This window comes from Myiozetetes cayanensis, unplaced genomic scaffold (genome assembly GCF_022539395.1).
Source record: "Myiozetetes cayanensis isolate MyiCay16 unplaced genomic scaffold, myiCay2020 scf684, whole genome shotgun sequence".
Taxonomy (NCBI): domain Eukaryota; kingdom Metazoa; phylum Chordata; class Aves; order Passeriformes; family Tyrannidae; genus Myiozetetes; species Myiozetetes cayanensis.
Window position 1 is genome coordinate 1 of NW_026087947.1, and position 19,621 is coordinate 19,621.

Here is a 19,621-nt window from a genome sequence, read left to right on the forward strand (position 1 = left end):
GAACCCCAAAATCCCAAAGGGAACCCCAAAAATTCCAAAGAGAACGTCCCAATCCTAAAGGGAACCCCCCAAACCCCCCAGATCGGGGGGGGCTCCCGGCCCGTCTGCAGCGCCAGCTGGGGGGAAAGGGGGGTCAGCACCCCAAAATACACCCCAAAAATCTTCCCTCATCCCCTCCCACCCAGGGAACCCCAAAAATCCCAAAGGGAACCCCCCAGACTCAAAGGGAACCCTGAAAATCCCAAAGGGAACCCACCAGGCCCCCCAGAGAGGGGAGGGGTTGCTTCCATAAGATGCTCTCTGCTCCCTCTCCCAGTCCTTCCCAGTGCCTCCCAGTGCCATGTCCTGACTCCCAGTCCCTCCCAGTCCCTCCCAGTCCCTCCCAGTCCCCTCCCAGTACCTTCAGGGCAGGGATGTCCTGGACCCTGATGACGAACTCGTCCCTCTCCCTGAAGATGCCTCCAGTCCCTCCCAGTGCCTCCCAGTGCCTCCCAGTGGCATGTCCTGACTCCCAGTCCCTCCCAGTCCCTCCCAGTCTGTCCCAGTGCCCCCCAGTACCTTCAGTGCAGGGATATCCTCGACCCTGACGACGAACTCGTCCCTCTCCCTGAAGATGCCTCCAGTCCCTCCCAGTGCCTCCCAGTGCCTCCCAGTGCCATGTCCTGACTCCCAGTGCCATGTCCTGACTCCCAGTTTGTTCCAGTCTGTCCCAGTCCCCCCCAGTACCTTTGAGCGGGGATGTCCTCGACCCTGACGACGAACTCGTTCCTCTCCCTGAAGATGCCTCCAGTCCCTCCCAGTGCCATGTCCTGACTCCCAGTGCCATGTCCTGACTCCCAGTCCCTCCCAGTGCCTCCCAGTCCCCCCCAGTCTGTCCCAGTCCCCCAGTACCTTGAGTGCGGGATATCCTCGACCCTGACGACGAACTCGTCCCTCTCCCTGAAGATGCCTCCAGTCCCTCCCAGTGCCTCCCAGTGCCATGTCTTGACTCCCAGTGCCATATCCTGACTCCCAGTCCCTCCCAGTGCCATGTCCTGACTCCCAATTTGTTCCAGTCTGTCCCAGTGCCTCCCAGTCCCCCCCAGTCCCCCCCAGTGCCCCCCATTCCTCCCAGTCCCTCCCAGTACCTTTAGGGCGGGGATATCCTCGACCCTGACGACGAACTCGTCCCTCTCCCTGAAGATGCCTCCAGTGCCCCCCAGTGCCTCCCAGTGCCATGTCCTGACTCCCAGTGCCTCCCAGTCCCTCCCAGTCTGTCCCAGTCCCCCCCAGTACCTTTAGGGCGGGGATATCCTCGACCCTGACGACGAACTCGTCCCTCTCCCTGAAGATGCCTCCAGTCCCTCCCAGTGCCTCCCAGTGCCATGTCCTGACTCCCAGTCCCTCCCAGTCTGTCCCAGTGCCCCCCAGTACCTTCAGGGCGGGGATATCCTCGACCCTGACGACGAACTCGTCCCTCTCCCTGAAGATGCCTCCAGTCCCTCCCAGTGCCCCCCAGTGCCATGTCCTGACTCCCAGTGCCATGTCCTGACTCCCAGTGCCTCCCAGTCCCTCCCAGTGCCTCCCAGTGCCCCCAGTACCTTGAGGGCAGGGATATCCTCGACCCTGACGACGAACTCGTTCCTCTCCCTGAAGATGCCTCCAGTCCCTCCCAGTCCCTCCCAGTCCCTCCCAGTCCCCCCCAGTACCTTGAGGGCGGGGATATCCTCGACCCTGACGACGAACTCGTCCCTCTCCCTGAAGATGCCTCCAGTCCCTCCCAGTGCCTCCCAGTGCCATGTCCTGACTCCCAGTTTGTTCCAGTCCCTCCCAGTCCCCCCAGTGCCCCCAGTACCTTCAGTGCAGGGATGTCCTCGACCCTGACGACGAACTCGTCCCTCTCCCTGAAGATGCCTCCAGTCCCTCCCAGTGCCATGTCCTGACTCCCAGTGACTCCCAGTGCCCCCCAGTCTGTCCCAGTGCCCCCAGTACTCACTTTTAGAGCAGGGATATCCTCTACCCTGACGACGAACTCGTCCCTCTCCCTGAAGATGCCTCCAGTCCCTCCCAGTGCCTCCCAGTGCCATGTCCTGACTCCCAGTTTGTTCCAGTCTGTCCCAGTCCCTCCCAGTGCCCCCAGTACCTTCAGGGCAGGGATGTCCTCTACCCTGACGACGAACTCGTCCCTCTCCCTGAAGATGCCTCCAGTCCCTCCCAGTCCCCTCTCCAGTCCTCTCCCAGTCCCCCCAGTACCTTTAGTGCAGGGATATCCTCGACCCTGACGACGAACTCGTCCCTCTCCCTGAAGATGCCTCCAGTCCCTCCCAGTCCCTCCCAGTCCCCCCCAGTCCCCCCCAGTACCTTTAGAGCAGGGATATCCTCTACCCTGACGACGAACTCGTCCCTCTCCCTGAAGATGCCTCCAGTCCCTCCCAGTCCCTCCCAGTCCCTCCCAGTCCCCCCCAGTACCTTTAGGGCAGGGATATCCTCTACCCTGACGACGAACTCGTCCCTCTCCCTGAAGATGCCTCCAGTCCCTCCCAGTCCCTCCCAGTCCCCCCCAGTGCCCCCAGTACCTTCAGTGCAGGGATATCCTCGACCCTGACGACGAACTCGTCCCTCTCCCTGAAGATGCCCTCTCCCCCGCTCTCGGCCTCCTCGTCGCTGGTGTCCCCGCACACGGCCGCCGTCTCCTGCTTCTGCGCCAGGTGCAGCGCCGCGCGTCCGAGGGGCCTCCTCGCCCTCGGGGGACGCCGGGAGGTCGAGCCCTTGGTGGGGGTGGGGGTGGGGGTGGGGGTGGGGGTGGCCCCCGTCGCTGTCGCCGTCCCCGTGGCCGCAGGGGGTGCGTGGCGGGTCCCGCCGGGGTCACGCGGCCGGGCCGGGGGTCGGGCTGGGGGCTCCGGGCGCCGGGGGCGTGGGGGTGGTTCCTCCTCTGGTGGGGGGGCGTCTGCTGGTGGGGAGGGGGGATAGAAGGTCACTGAGGGGGCTTGGAAGGTTCCAGAAGCTCCCCGTGGCTTCCAGAACCTCCCTATGGCTCCCAGAAGGTTTTAGAACCTCCCCACGGTTCCCAGAAGGTTCCAGAAGCATCCTGGGACTCCCAGAAGCTCCTGGGATTTCCAGAACATCCTAGAAGCTCCCCGTGACCCCCAGAAGCTCACAGAAGGTTCCAGAAGCTCCCCGTGACCCCAGGAGCTCTCTGTAACTTCCAGAAGGTTCCAGAAGCTCCCTGTGACCCCCAGAAGGTTCCAGAAGCTTCCTGTGACTCCCAGAAGGTTCCAGAAGCTCCCCGTGACCCCCAGAAGCTCCCCATGACCCCCAGAAGCTCCCTGTGATCCCCAGAAGGTTCCAGAAGCTCCCTGTGACCCCCAGAAGCTCTCTGTAACTTCCAGAAGCCTCCAGAAGCTCCCCATGACTCCCAGAAGGTTCCAGAAGCTCCCCGGGACTCCCAGAAGGTTCCAGAAGCTCCCCGTGACTCCTCAGAAGCTCCCCATGACCCCAGAAGCTTCCAGAAGCTCCCGTGACTCCAAAGCCCCTATGACCCCCAGAAGCTCCTGTGATCCCCAGAAGCTCCCCATGAGCCCCAGAAGGTTCCAGAAGCTCCTGTGACCCCCAGAAGCTCCTGTGATCCCCAGAAGGTTCCAGAAGCTCCCCATGACTCCCAGAAGCTCCCCATGGCTTCCAGAAGGTCCCAGAACCTCCATGTGACTTCCGGAAGCTCCCCGTGACCCCCAGAAGCTCCCAGAAGGTTCCAGAAGCTTCCCATGACCCCCAGAAGCTCCCGGTGACTTCTGGAAGTTTCCAGAAGCTCCCCGTGACCCCCGGAAGGTTCCAGAAGCTCCCTGTGACTCCCAGAAGGTTCCAGAATCTCCCCGTGACTCCCAGAAGCTCCCAGAAGGTTCCAGAAGCTCCCCATGAGCCCCAGAGCTCTCTGTAACTTCCAGAAGCTCCCTGCGACTCCCAGAAGGTTCCAGAAGCTCCTGTGACCCCCAGAAGGTTCCAGAAGCTCCCCATGACCCCCAGAAGCTCCCCGTGACCCCCAGAATCTCCCCGTGACCCTCAGAAGGTTCCAGAAGCTCCCCGTGACTCCCAGAAGGTTCCAGAACCTCCCCATGACCGCCAGAAGCTCCCTGTGACTCCCAAATGATCCAGGAAGCTCTCTATGATTTCCAGAAGCTCCTGGAAACTCGTTTTGGTTCTAGAAGGTCCCTGTGACCCCCAGAAGGTTCCAGAAGCTCCCTATGACTCCCAAAAGCTCCCTCTGACCCCCAGAAGCTCCTGTGACCCCAGGAGCTCCCTGTGACCCCCAGAAGGTTCCAGAAGCTCCCCATGACCCCCAGAAGCTTCCAGAAGCTCCCCGTGACTTCCAAAAGCTCCCTATGACCCCCAGAAGCTCCCTGTGACCCCCAGAAGGTTCCAGAAGCTCCTGTGACCCCCAGAAGGTTCCAGAAGCTCCCTGTGACCCCCCAGAAGCTCTCTGTAACTTCCAGAAGCTCCCTGTGATCCCCAGAAGGTTCCAAAAGCTCCCCGTGACCCCCGGAAGGTTCCAGAAGCTCCCTGCGACTCCCAGAAGGTTCCAGAAGCCCCCATGACCCCCAGAAGCTCCCAGAAGGTTCTAGAAGCTTCCCATGAGCCCCAGAGCTCTCTGTAACTTCCAGAAGCTCCTGTGACCCCCAGAAGCTCCCTGTGATCCCCAGAAGGTTCCAGAAGCTCCTGTGACCCCCAGAAAGTTCCAGAAGCTCCTGTGACTTCCAAAAGCTCCGTATGACCCCCAGAAGCTCTCTGTAACTTCCAGACGGTTCCAGAAGCTCCCCGTGACCCCCAGAAGCTCCCTGTGACTCCCAGAAGCTGTGACCCCCAGAAGCTTCCAGAAGCTCCCTGTGACTTCCAAAAGCTCCCCGTGATCCCCAGAAGCTCCCAGAAGGTTCCAGAAGCTCCTGTGACCCCCAGAAAATTCCAGAAGCTCCCCGAGACCTCTAGAAAGTTCCAGAAGCTCCCCATGACCCCCAGAAGCTCCCCGCGACTCCCAGAAGGTTCCAGAAGCTCCTGTGATCCCCCAGAAGGTTCCAGAATCTCCCCGTGACCCCCCCGGAATCCTCTCCTCCCCCTCTCCCACCCCCCTCCTGCCCTCACCGTGGCCGTCGTGGGGGTCGCGGCGCTCGGCGGGGTCGTCGAGGGCGGAGATGGCGGAGCTGATGCTCTTCTGCAGGTCCTGGTTCTTGCTGACCGAGTCCTCCTCGTCGGAGGAGAAGGAGGGCAGCGTCTCCAGGTTGCGCTTGAGCTCCTCGTCCAGCCGCTTGCAGGGCGAGGGGCACGCCATGACCAGCCCGTCGCCATCGCCCCCCTCCAGGGAGCCCCCCAGGACCCCCGCGAAGGGCGGGGGCGCCGCCCGGCCCGGCCCTTTGGCCGAGGAGGGGCTGCCGGGCCCGGGGGAGCGGGGGAGGAGGAGGAGGAGGAGGAGGAGGAGGAGGAGGAGGAGGAGGAGGGGGTGATGATGATGATGATGATGGGGAGGGGGGTGGTGATGATGATGATGATGGGGAGGGGGCTGCTGGGGGTGGGGGTGAGGGGGCTGGCGCTTGCCCGCCTTGAGGAAGTCGAGGAAGGAGGCCATGAAGCCCGACTTCATCTCCGGCTGCTTCTCCTCCACCTCGCGGATCTTCTGCTTGATGCGCTCCCGGCCCGCGACGGCAGCGGGCCGGGCCCTCCGGGAGACCCCCGGGAAGGGGGAGGGGGTGGTGGCGCGGGGAGGGGCCGAGGAGGGAGGGGGAGGGGCCGAGGGGGGCGGGGGCGGCGGCGGCGACGACGCCGGGTTTGGAGACGGCCAGTTTGATCTGGGGGAATGGGGGGGTTAGGATGGACCAGTGACACCCCAGTATCACCAGTGACCCCCCAGTATCACCAGTGACCCCTCAGTACCACCTGTGAACCCCTAGTACCACCAGTGACCCCCCCAGTACCACCAGTGACCCTCAGTAACCCCCCAGTACCACCAGTGATCCCCCCAGTAACCCCCCAGTATCACCAGTGATCTCCCAGTATCACCAGTGATCGCCCCAGTACCACCAGTGACCCCCCCCAGTATCACCAGTGATCTCCCAGTATCACCAGTGACCCCCCTGGACATGGCCAGTTTGATCTGGGGGGGAGGGGGAATGGGGGGGTTAGGATGGACCTGTGACCCCCAGTGACCCCCCAGTAACCCCCCAGTATCACCAGTGATCCTCCCAGTATCACCAGTGATCTCCCAGTATCACCAGTGACCCCCCCAGTATCACCAGTGACCCTCCCCAGTATCACCAGTGATCCCCCTGGACACGGCCAGTTTGATCTGGGGAGGGGGGGATGGGGGGGTTAGGATGGACCTGTGACCCCCAGTATCACCAGTGACCCCCCAGTAACCCCCCAGTATCACCAGTGATCCTACCAGTATCACCAGTGACCCCCCCAGTATCTCCAGTGACCCCCCAGTATCACCTATGCCCCCCCTGGACATGGCCAGTTTGATCTGGGCAGGGGGGGAATGGGGGGGTTAGGATGGACCTGTGACCCCCATGACTCCCCAATAGCCCCCAGTACCACCAGTAACTCCCCCAGTATCACCAGTGACCTCCCCAGTATCTCCAGTGACCCCCCAGTATCACCAGTGACCCCCCTGGACATGGCCAGTTTGATCTGGGGGAATGGGAGGTTAGGATCGCCAGTGACCCCAGTATCACCAGTGACCCCCCAGTATCACCAGTAACCCCCCAGTACCACCAGTGATCCCCAGTAACCCCCCAGTATCACCAGTAACCCCCCAGTACCACCAGTGACCCCCCCAGTATCACCAGTGACCCCCCAGTATCACCAGTGACCCCCCTGGACACGGCCAGTTTGATCTGGGGGAATGGGGGTTAGATGGACCTGTGACCCCCAGTGATCCCCAGTGACCCCCAGTGATCACCAGTGATCTCCCAGTATCACCAGTGACCCCCAGTATCACCAGTGACCCCCAGTGATCACCAGTAACCCCCAGTGACTACCCAGTGACCCCCAGTAATCCCCAGTGACTCCCAGTGATCACCAGTGACCCCCAGTATCACCAGTGACCCCCCAGTATCACCAGTGACCCCCTGACATGGCCAGTTTGATCTCGGGGGAATGGGGGTTAGGATGGACCAGTGACCCCCAGTATACCAGTGACCCCAGTGACCCCAGTAACCCCCAGTGATCCCCAGTGACCCCCAGTGATCACCAGTGACCCCCCAGTATCACCAGTGACCCCCCCAGTATCACCAGTGATCCCCCCAGTATCACCAGTGACCCCCCTGGACACGGCCAGTTTGATCTGGGGAGGGAATGGGGGTTAGGATGGACCTCAGTGACCCCAGTGACCCCAGTATCACCAGTGACCCCCAGTAACCCCCAGTATCACCAGTGACCCCCAGTACCACCAGTGACCCCCAGTATCCCCAGTGACTCCCAGTGATCACCAGTGACTCCCAGTACCACCAGTGACCCCCAGTATCACCAGTGACCCCCAGTATCACCAGTGACCCCCTGGACATGGCCAGTTTGATCTCGGGGAATGGGGGTTAGGATGGACCCAGTGACCCCCAGTGACCCCAGTAACCCCCAGTATCACCAGTGACCCCCAGTAACCCCCCAGTATCACCAGTGACCCCCCCAGTGTCACCAGTGATCTCCCAGTATCACCAGTGACCTCCCTGGACACGGCCAGTTTGATCTGGGGGAGAGGGAATGGGGGGGTTAGGATGGACCTGTGACCCCCCAGTGATCCCCCAGTATCTCCAGTGATCCCCCAGTAACCCCCCAGTATCGCCAGTGACCCCCCAGTATCACCAGTGACCCCCCCAGTATCACCAGTGATCTCCCAGTATCACCAGTGACCCCCCAGTATCACCAGTGACCTCCCTGGACACGGCCAGTTTGATCTGGGGAGAGGAATGGGGGTTAGGATGACTCCAGTGACCCCCAGTGACCCCCAGTATCTCCCAGTGATCCCCAGTAACCCCCAGTGATCGCCAGTGACCCCCAGTAACTCACCAGTGACTCCCCAGTAATCACCAGTGACTCCCCAGTATCACCAGTGACCCCCAGTATCACCAGTGACCTCCTGAACACAGCCAGTTTGATCTGGGGAATGGGGGTTAGATGGACCAGTGACCCCAGTGACTCACCAGTGACCCCCCAGTAACGCCCCAGTATCACCAGTGATCCTCCCCAGTATCACCAGTGACCCCCCCAGTATCACCAGTGACCCCCCAGTAACGCCCCAGTATCACCAGTGATCCCCCCAGTATCACCAGTGATCTCCCAGTATCACCAGTGACCCCCCCAGTATCACCATTGACCCTCCCAGTATCACCAGTGACCCCCCTGGACACGGCCAGTTTGATCTGGGGGGGGGAATGGGGGGGGTTAGGATGGACCTGTGACCCCCAGTAACTCCCCAGTGACCCCAGTGACCCCCCAGTAACCCCCAGTGACCCCAGTGACCCCCCAGGACCTCCCCATGCCCCCAAACCGTCCCCTTGAAGTCTCCAGGTCTGTTGCCAATCCCAACTTTTGGGGCATTTGGGGACCCTTTGAGGGACAATAAATCATGGGGAGCCCCCAAACACCCCCAGACCCTCACCTTGAGGGCCTCCAACTCATCGTTATCCCCAACTTTTGGGGCATTTTGGGAACCCTTTGAGCCACAACCAACTCCAAGCAATCCCCCACCTTAAGGGCCTCCAACTCATCGTTATTCCCAACTTTTGGGACCATTCTGGGACCCTTTGAGCCACAACCAACTCCAAGCAATCCCCCCTCTCCGCCCCCTCACCCTGAGGGCCTCCAACTCATCACTACTCCCAACTTTTTGGGGCATTTTGGGACCCTTTGAGGCACAACCAACTCCAAGCATCCCCCAAACACCCCCAAGTCCCACCAGACCCTCACCTTGAGAGCCTCCAACTCATCAGCAAGTATTCGGGACCAACTTTTGGGGCACTTTAAGCCTCGAGCAACTCCAAGCAATCCCTGGGGCTTTCCTGACCCTCACCCTGAGGGCCTCCAACTCATCACCACTCCCAACTTTTGGGACCATTCTGGGACCCTTTGAGCCACAACCAACTCCAATCAGTCCCCCTTCTCCTCCCCCTCACCTTGAGAGCCTCCAACTCATCACTACTCCCAACTTCTGGGACCATTTTGGGACCCTTTGAGCCACAACCAACTCCAACCCACCCCCCCTCACCTTGAGGGGCCGGAGCGGCTCCGCGGGGTCCCCGTCGTCGGCCGCCCTCTTGCCGCGCCCCCTGCCCCGTCCCCGCGGCCTCCTCGTCCCGTCGGGGAAGGCCGGGGGGGGCTCCAGGGGCCGGATCCGGGGCCTCCCCCGGGGCCGGGGGGGTCCCTCCCGCTTGGGCTTGGTGGGCTTGCGGCCGCGTTTCTTGGGTCCCGGGTGGGCTCCGGGGTGCGGGCAGAAGTCGATGTCGCCCGCGGGCGCGCCCAGGGGCGGGGGGGCGGCGCGGCGGCAGCTGGAGATGAGGTCGGGCAGCAGGTCGGGCAGGCGGCGGGAGTTGAGGCGGATGTCGGCGGGCGCGCCCGCCTTGCCCTCGTCGTCGTCGTCCTCGAACTCGTACTCCTGCGCGTAGGTCTTCTTGGGCGGCGGGAAGGGGTCGCGGCGGCGCAGCAGGTGGAAGGACGAGGTCTTGAGCAGCTTCTTGGGCTTGGAGGAGCAGAAGAGCGGCGCGCTGAGCGGGGCGGGGGGCGGCGGGGGCGGCGGCGCTTTGGGCTCGCCCGTGCTCTGGATCAGCCCCAGCGGCTCCGCGTTCACCGTCGAGGGCAGCTCGTGCTTGGGGGGCTCCAGCCCCAGCTGCGGGGAGGGGTCTCCGGCGCCGGGGCCGTCCTGGGCGCAGAACGGGGGGTAGCCCTGCCCCAGGTCGTAGGGGGCGGCGGAGGAGGGGGCGGCTGGGGGAGGCGGCGGCGGAGGAGGAGGAGGAGGGGGCGGCGGTTTCTCCAGCCCGCCCTGGCCGGAATCGTCGTCGTCCTCGGCGGGCTTGGCGAAGTCCTCGGGGGGCGGCCCGAACATGTCCTCCATGCCCGGGAAGAAGCCGCGGTCCTCGTCCTGCAGCAGCGCGTCCGGGAAGCAGATGGAGGTGAGGGGCACGAAGCGCCCCTTGCCCCCCGCCGGGCTGCCCCCCTCCGAAAACTGGTCCTTGGCCTCGGGGGGCACGGGCGGCACCCCCGCCTCGGGGTCCAGCAGGTGCCCGGGGGGGCCCTGCACCCCCGCGCCCTGCCCCAGGTGCTGCTCCAGGCCCAGGGGGGGCTCCAGGAAGTCCTGGATCTCCTGCGGGGGGGGCAGCACCTCCATGGAGTCGGGGGGCAGCGGCGGGGGGGCCTGCGGGTCCAGCCCCTGCGAGCGCACCTGGTGCAGGTGGGCTTCCAGCAGCAGCTGCGGGGAGGGGCGGCCGGGGGGCTTGGGGGCCTGGGGGCGGCGGAGGGCGGCGGGGGCGGCGGCGGGGGGCATCCGCTGCTGCTCCAGCAGGTGGACGTCGAGGGGCGGCCGGGCCTTGGGCCGGGGGTGCAGCTGGCTCTGCGTGTGGGTCAGCACCGAGGGCAGCAGCGACCCCCCCAGCTCGGGCGGGGGGTCCAGCAGCAGGTTGTGCGGCTCCAGGGGGGGGCCCTCGCCCACCAGCCGCCCGTGCTCGGGGGTCTTGGGCAGGTAGGGGTGCGGCGGCGGGGGCGGCGGGGGCTGCCCCAGCTCCTTCCCGCCCGCCAGGTGCTCGGGGGGCTTCTTCAGCTCGTACGAGTCCAGCGCCGGGGGGGGCTGGTGGCCGTAGTGCACCACCGAGGTGGCCGCCAGCCCCTCGCCCCCCCCGCCGGCGCCGCCCGCCCCCCCGGCCGAGCCGCGGAACTCCTTGCCCCGCTCGGGCTTCTTCTTCTCCTTGAGCAGCGCCAGCTCCAGCGGCGCCTCCAGGTTGGAGTTGGGGCGGATGACGCTCTGCAGCTGGTACCTCTCCTCCTTGCCCAGCGCCCCCCCGTACCCCCCCAGCGCCTTGGCGGGCCCCCCGCGCTCCTCGCAGCCCCCCAGCCCCTCTCGGGGCGGGCTGGGCGCCTGCAGGAGGTGCTGGATGAGGAAATCCTCGTCCTCGCTGCGCTCGGCCGCCAGCAGCTGCTCCGCGTCGCCCTTGGCCCCCTTGCCGAAGCTGGGCGGCGCCCCGGGGGGAGCGGGGGGCGGCTGCCGCTCCAGCCCCCCGCCCGGCGCGCCCCCGTAGGGCTGGGGGGCCATGAAGGAGGGCGACAGGACGGAGCCCAGGTACTTTTGGGACTGCCCCGGGGACGCGCCGCTCTGGGGCCGCGCGGCCGGCGGCGACTGCAGCGGGCGGATGATGGGCGAGGGGCTGGAGCCCCCCAGGCCGGCGTAGGGCAGGGGGGGCCCGGGCATGGCGGGCGAGTGGCCGGTGCTGTAGGTGAGCGAGGGGCTGGCGGTGGGCAGGCCCTGCGAGGGGGCGGGGGGCCCGTAGCCCCCGGGCTGGGTGCCCTCGGGCTGCACGCCGTAGGGCAGCGCCTGCAGCTGCTCGGGCGAGTAGGTGCCCCCCGCGCTGACGCAGGGCTGGAGCCCCCCCTGCCCCGCGCCCTGACCCCCGCCCTGGTACGAGGGGGCTTTGCCCCCGCCCAGCTCCCCGCCCTGCCCGCCCGCGAAGCCCCCCGCGGGCTGCCCCCGCCCGCGCCCAGGCTCAGGGGCTCCCGGCCCGGGGTTGTAGCCCAGGGCCCCCATGGCCAGCAGGCTCTGCGGGGGCTGCCCGGGCGAGTAGGCGGGCGACTGGCTGGCGATGACGGAGCTGGGCTTGGGCGTGCTGGGGGTGTAGCTGCTCTGGCACTTGGGGGTGTTGGTGGAGCGGGGGGCTGCCGCGACGCCGAGTAGCTCTTGGACTTGCTCCTCGCTGGCGCCGCCCGCCCGCCCCGGCGCCGCCGCCCCGTTGCCCCCCGCGCTGCCCCCGGAGTAGGCGGGCGACTGGATGATGGGCCGGTAGCCCGGCTCGGGCCGGGGGGCGGGCGGCGCGGCCTTGGGGGGCTGCTGCTGCTGCTGCTGCGAGCCCTCGGAGCTGGCGGGCGACTGCTCGCCCAGGGGGCTGCAGGACAGCGGGGCGCGGTGCGGGGGCACCTGCTGGTACGAGCCCCCGCAGCTCAGGTAGTGCTGCAGGCTGTGGGCGGGCGCGGGGGGCAGCTGGGGCTGCGCCCCGCCGGGACGCTGGTAGTGCTTGATGACGCTGTCCTGTCGCGATATGGCCCCCCTGTCGCCGCCGCCGCCGCCGCCCGCTCCGCCGCCCCCCGCCGCCGCGCCGGCCGCCCCCCCGAAGACGGGCGCGTTGTAGAGCTGCGGGGGCTGCTCGGCCGGCGCGGGCAGCGGCGCGGACAGCAGGTTGAACTGGGACGAACTGGGAGCGGGGCGGTACGGGGGGGTCTGCGCCGGCAGCGCCGAGCCCAGCACGGCCGAGCCCAGGCGCTCGAAGCCCAGCGAGGAGGGCACGGCGGGCTGCGCCGGCTTGATGTGCAGCAGAGGGTCGTGCGGGGACAGCAGCCCGTTGGAGCCGGGGCTGAAGGCGGCCTCGGGCAGGCTCAGCGGGGACCCCACCGGGAAGCTGCGGCCCCCGAAGGACGCCGGGTGCTGGTACGGGCCGAGCGCCGACGACGACGGGAAGGTGCCCGAGCCGGGAAGGGCCCCCGAGATGAAGAGCTCGGCAGGCGCCGGGGTGTGCATGGCTGGGGAGGAGGGGAGGGGAGGGAAAAAGGGGGTCATGGGGGGGGAAATTGAGGGGTGGGGAAGAGAGGGGAGGGCCCTGGGGGAAGGAGGAGACCACCCAGGGGCAAGTGGGGACCCCTCTGAGGTAAGTGGGGACTCCCTGGGACAGGTAGGGACTGCTCTGGGTAAGTATGAACCCACTGGGGTGGGCGGGGATCCCCCTGGGGTGAGGGAACCCTCCTAGGAGGTGAGATCCCCCTAGGGTAAGGGGAGATCCCCCTAGGGTAAGTGGGGACTCCCTGGGACAGGTAGGGACTGCTCTGGGTAAGTATGAACCCACTGGGGTGGGTGGGGATCCCCCTGGGGTAAGGGGAGACCCCCCTAGGGTAAGGGGGGGACCCCCTCTGGGATAAGTGGGGACCCATCTGGGGTAAGGGGGGACCCCCCTAGGGTAAAGGGGGGACCCCCCTGGGATAAGTGGGGACCCATCTGGGGTAAGGGGGGACCCCCCTAGGGTAAGGGGGATCCCCCTGGGGTAAGGGGGGACCCATCTGGGGTAAGGGGGGACCCCCCTAGGGTAGGGGGATCCCCTAGGTAGGGGGACCCCCTAGGGTAAGGGGGATCCCCCTAGGGTAAGGGGGGACCCATCTGGGGTAAGAGGGGACCCCCCTGAGGTAAACGAGAACACCCCTAGGGTAAGGGGTGATCCCCCCCTAGGGTGGGTAGGGACCCCCCAGGGTAAGTGGGGAACCCCCTAGAATAAGTGGGGACCCACCTGGGATAACTGGAGCCCCCCCCCTAGGGTAGGTAGGGACCCCCCTGGGATGGGTGGGAACCCCCCTGGGGTGGGTAGGGACACCCCTAGGGTAAGTGGAGACCCCTGGGGTAATTGGGGACCCCCCTAGAGTAAGTGAGGACCCCCCCTGGGGTAATTGGGACCCCCCCAGGGCAAGCAGAAGGTCCCTGGGGTACGTGGGGACCCTCTTTGGGTGACTGGGCACCTCCCCCCTCAGATAAACAGAAGGTCCCTGGGGTGAGTGGGGACCCCCCCCCCAAGAGCAGAACAAGCCCCCCATGCAGGATAAGACCCCCCCAAGGGCACAACGCTCACAAGTAGGACCCTCCAGTGCAGGAGGAGACCCCCCCTAGGGCAGGATAACCCCCTCCTCCGAGGGTACACGACCCCCCCCCAGAGTGGGTGCCCCCCCAGACCCACCGGTCTGCCAGGAGGGGGTGCGGAACTGGGACAGGAGGGAGGAGGCCGAGGGGCCGGGCTGGGGGCCCCGCGACTCCAGCGCCGAGATCAGGTTCATCACCGAGGCGTCGGGGGCCGCGCCCCCCGCGTGGTGCAGCCCCGTCTCGAAGAGCCCCGACAGCCCTGGGGACAGGGGACACCTCAGGGACACCTCAGGGACATTTTGGGGACACAAGGGGGACATGGGGGCACCATAGCCATGACCCCACCAGGGACAGGGGACTGCAGGGACCACCTCAGGGGCACCAGGGGTACACAGGGACACCATGGCTATGACCCCCTCTCAGGGACAGGGGACACCTCAGGAAGGACAGATTGGGAGGACCCTGCGTGGTGCAGCCCCGTCTCGAAGAGCCCCGACAGCCCTGGGGACAGGGGACACCTTGGGGACACCTCAGGGACACCAAGGGACCACCGCAGGGACGCCATGGCCGTGGCCCCGCCAGGGACAGGGGACACCTTGCAGGGACACCTCAGGGACACCCGGGGACACAGGGCTTCATGGCCATGACCCTCCAGGGACAGGGGACACCCCAGGGGGGACAGATTGGGGGGACCTCAGCGGGTGCACCCGCGTCTCAGAAGAGCCCCGACAGCCCTGGGGACAGGGGACACCTTGGGGACACCTCAGGGACACCAGGGGTACACGGGGACACCATGGCTGTGACCCCACCAGGGACAGGGGACACCTTGGGGACACCTCAGGGACACCAGGACCTCAGAGATGCCATGGCCGTGACCCCGCCAGGGACAGGGGACACCTTGGGGACACCTCAGGGACACCAGGGGTACATGGGGACACCATGGCCGTGACCCTACCAGGGACAGGGGACACCTCAGGGGACAGATTGGGGGGACCCCACGTGGTGCAGCCCCGTCTCGAAGAGCCCCAACAGCCCTGGGGACAGGGGACACCTTGGGGACACCTTTGGGACACCTCAGGGACACCAGAGGGACATGGGGACACCATGGCCGTGACCCTACCAGGGACAGGGGACACCTCAGGGACACCACGGGGGACCCAAGGGTTTGGGGACACCGCAGCCATGAGCCCCCCAGGGACAGGGGACACCTTGGGGACACCTCAGGGACACAAGGGGTACACGGGGACACCATGGCCGTGACCCCACCAGGGACAGGGGACACCTCAGGGGGGACAGACTGGGGGGACCCCGCGTGGTGCAGCCCCGTCTCGAAGAGCCCCGACAGCCCTGGGGACAGGGGACACCTGTGGGGACACCTCTGGGACATTTTGGGGACACAAGGGGGACATGGGGGCACCATAGCCATGACCCCACCAGGGACAGGGGACACCTCAGGGGGACAGATTGGGGGGACTCCACGTGATGCAGCCCTGGGGACATCTTGGGGACACCTCGGGGACATCTTGGGGACACCTCGGGGACACCATGGCCATGACCCCCCCCCGGGACAGGGGACACCTCAGAGTGACCACGGGAACAGGGACACTGTGACCCCTCAGGACACGGGGACACACGTGGGGGTACAGAGAGAGTGCAGGAACACGGTGCCGTGGGGTTGGGGTGACACGGTGACAAAGGGACACAGGGATGTGGGGGTGACACGAGGATGGGGTGACACGAGGTCAGGGTGACACGGGGACACGGTGACGTGGGGACAAAGGGCCACGGTGAGGGTGGACCCCAAACTGGGGGGGCAGGGGTTGGGAGTAAGGGGAAAAAGCAGGAAAACATGAGGTGAAAAGGGCAAGAAACGGGACAAGAAAATTAAGAGAAATGTGAAAGGAAAAAGAGTGGGAAATGTGAGAAGAAAATTAAGAGAAACGTGAAAGGAAAAAGAGTACAAAATGTGAGAAAAAAATTAAGAGAAATGTAAAAAGAAAAACGTGGAAATGGGGGGGCAAAATGGCGGGAAACGTGAGGGGAAAAATGGCAGGAAATGTGAGGGGAAAAGGGCGGGAAGCGTGAGGGGAAAATGGCGGGAAACGTGAGGGGAAAATGGCGGGAAACGTGAGGGGAAAAGAGTGGGAAACGTGAGGGGAAAAATGGCGGGAAAGGTGAGGGGAAAATGGCGGGAAACGTGAGGGGAAAAGAGTGGGAAACGTGAGGGGAAAATGGCGGGAAACGTGAGGGGAAAAGAGTGGGAAACGTGAGGGGAAAAGAGCGGGAAACGTGAGGGGAAAAAGAGTGAAAAATCTGAGGGGAAAATTAAGAGAAATGTCAAAGGAAAAGGGTGGAAATGTGAAGGGAAAATGGCAGGAAACGTGAGGGAAAAAGAGTGGGAAACGGAAGGAGAAAAAACCAGAGAAACATGAGGGGAAAAAAGTGGGAAATGTGAGAGGAAAACCGAGGGAAATGTGAAGGAAAAAGGGTGGGAAATCTGAGGGAAAAATTAAAAGAAACATGAAGGGATAAAGGTGGAAACGTGAAGGGAATATGGCGGGAAATGTGAAGAGAAAAGAAAAAGAAACGTGAGACCAAAAGCGTGGGAAATCTGAGCAGAAAACAAAGAAAAACTTGAGAAAAAATGGTAGGAAATGTGACAGAAAAATTGAAGGAAACGTGAGAAGAAAAGGGAAGGAAACTTGAAGGGAAAAGGGAGGAAAATGTGAGGGAAAAAGGGAGAAAAATGTGAGGGGAAAAAGGGAGGAAAACGTGAGGGGAAAATGGCAGGAAACGTGAGGGGAAAAGGGTGGGAAATGTGAGGAGAAAAGAGCGGGAAATTTGAGGGGAAAAGAGAGGGAAAAGCGAGGGGAAAATTGCAGGGAACGTGACAGAGCACGATGTCCCAGGGTGACACAAGATCAGGGTGACGCGAGGTCGGGGTGACACCGGGTCGGGGTGGCACGGGGACACAGGGGCAGGGGGTCACAGCCCCCGGGGATCGGGGGTCCCCCAACTGTCTCTGGGTGACACTGGGTGCCCCGAGGTGACGCAGGGTCAGGTGTTGGGGTGACACAGGGTGACAGCAGGTGACAGCAGGTGACACATAGTGCCAGCGGGTGACACTGGGTGACAGGTGGTGCCAGTGGGTGACACGGGGTACCAGTGGATGACACAGGGTGCCAGCAGGTGACAGGTGGTGCCAGCAGGTGCCACAGGGTGCCAAGAGGTGACACTGGGTGACAGGTGGTGCCAGTGGGTGACACGGGGTGACAGCAGGTGACACAGGGTGCCAAGAGGTGACACAAGGTGACAGTGGGTGACACAGGGTGACAGCAGGTGACACGGGGTGACAGCAGATGACATGGGGTGACAGCGGGTGACAAGGGATGACAGCAGGTGCCAGTGGGTGACACCAGGTGACACATGGTGCCAGTGGGTGACACAGAGTGACAGCAGGTCACACATAGTGACAGCAGGTGACACATGGTGCCAGCAGGTGACACGGGGTGCCAGTGGGTGCCACAGCGTGACAACAGGTAACACAGGGTGCCAGCAGCCGAGAGCAGGTGCCAGTGGGTGACAGCAGGTGCCAGGTGGTGAAAGTGGGTGACACAGAGTGACAGCAGGTGACACGAGATGACAGCAGGTAACACAAGGTGACAGTGGGTGACACAGGGTGCCAGCAGGTGCCACAGTGTGACAACAGGTAACACAGGGTGCCAGCAGCCGAGAGCAGGTGCCAGCGGGTGACAGCAGGTGCCAGGTGGTGACAGCGGGTGACACAGGGTGACAGCAGGTGACACGAGGTGCCAGCAGGTGACAGTGGGTGACACAGGGTGACAGTGGGTGACAGCAGGTGACAGTGGGTGCCAGCAGGTGACACGGGGTGATACGGGGTGCCAGCAGGTGCCAGCAGGTGACAGTGGGTGACACAGGGTGACAGCAGGTGACACGAGGTGACAGGTTGACAGCAGGTGACAGGAGGTGACAGCAGGTTACACAAGGTGACAGTGGGTGACACAGGGTGACAGCAGGTGCCAGCGGGTGACACAGGGTGACAGCAGGTGACACAAGGTGACAGTGGGTGACACAGGGTGCCAGCAGGTGCCAGCGGGTGACACAGGGTGACAGCAGGTAACACAAGGTGACAGTGGGTGACACAGGGTGCCAGCAGGTGACAGTGGGTGACACAGGGTGCCAGCAGGTGCCAGTGGGTGACACAGGGTGCCAGCAGGTGCCAGCAGGTGCCCGCGGGCCGTACCTGGGGGGTGGTGATTGGCCGCATAGCCCTGCAGCGGGTGGGGGGCTCCGTAGGGCTGCCGGTGCAGCAGGTCGGGGTCAGGGTGGGACCCCCGCGAGCCCCCGTACACCAGGCTGGGGACAGGGGACAGTGTCACACGCCTGTCACCACCCCTGTCCATCACAGACCCCCCAAACACCCCCTGTACCCCAGGCTGGGGACAGGGGACAGTGTCACATGAGTGTCACATGAGTGTCACCCCCTGACCCTCACAGACCCCCAAACAACCCCCTGTATATCAGGCTGGGGACAGGGGACAGTGTCACATGAGTGTCACCCCCCTGTCCATCACAGACCCCCCAAACACCCCAGGCTGGGCACAGGGGACAGTGTCACACGGGTGTCACCCCCCTGACCCTCATAGACCCCCAAACACCCCCTGTACCCCAGGCTGGGGACAAGGGACAGTGTCACATGAGTGTCACCCCTGACCTCTCACAGACCCCCAAACACCCCCTGTACCCCAGGCTGGGGACAAGGGACAGTGTCACATGAGTGTCACCCCCCTGACCCTCACAGACCCCCCAAACACCCCCCACACACAACAGGGGACAGTGTCACATGAGTGTCACCCCCCTGACCCTCACAGACCCCCCAAACACCCCCTGTACACCAGGCTGGGGACAGGGGACAGTGTCACATGAGTGTCACCCCTGACCCTCATAGACCCCCAAACACTCCCAGGCTGGGGACAGGGGACAGTGTCACACGCCTGTCACCCCCTGACCCCCACAGACCCCCAAACACCCCCATACACAACAGGGGACAGTGTCACATGAGTGTCACCCCTGACCCTCACAAACCCCCAAACACCCCCTGTACACCAGGCTGGGCACAGGGGACAGTGTCACATGGGTGACAGTGTCACATGAGTGTCACCCCCTGTCCATCACAGACCCCCAAACACCCCCTCCACCAGGCTGGGGACAGGGGACAGTGTCACACAGGTGTCACCCCCGTCCCTCACAGACCCCCAAACACCCCGAGGCTGGGGACAGGGACAGTGTCACATGAGTGTCACCCCTGACCCCCACAGACCCCCAAACACCCCTGTACACCAGGCTGGGGACAGGGGACAGTGTCACATGAGTGTCACCCCCTGTCCATCACAGACCCCCAAACACCCCCTGTACACCAGGCTGGGGACAAGGGACAGTGTCACATGAGTGTCACCCCTGACCCCCACAGACCCCCAAACACCCCATACACAACAGGGGACAGTGTCACATGAGTGTCACCCCCCCGTCCATCACAGACCCCCCAAACACCCCCCGTACCCCAGGCTGGGGACAGGGGACAGTGTCACACGGGTGACAGTGTCACATGAGTGTCACCTCCCTGTCCCTCACAGACCCCTCAAACACCCCCCATACACGACAGGGGACAGTGTCACATGAGTGTCACCTCCCTGTCCATCACAGACCTCTCCCCTACACCAGGCTGAGGACAGGGGACAGTGTCACATGGGTGACAGTGTCACATGAGTG

At 64.4% G+C, this 19,621-nt stretch overlaps 1 protein-coding gene across 1 annotated transcript; it reads right to left on the reverse strand.

The window, feature by feature from the left end:
* Positions 1–74: 74 nt before the first annotated feature.
* On the reverse strand, positions 75–18,207 carry LOC126651585 (proline-rich protein 12-like; the record flags this gene model as incomplete). The annotated part of the gene is made up of 9 exons (XM_050337543.1): positions 18,096–18,207; positions 13,929–14,090; positions 11,953–12,732; positions 10,493–11,874; positions 9,224–10,420; positions 7,843–7,913; positions 5,110–5,681; positions 2,556–2,929; positions 75–116 (listed from the first exon to the last, which is right to left on the reverse strand). Coding segments are annotated over exons 2-9 (4,515 nt in total), but the record flags the coding sequence as incomplete, so codon positions are not given.
* Between the last annotated feature and the right edge of the window lie 1,414 nt (positions 18,208–19,621).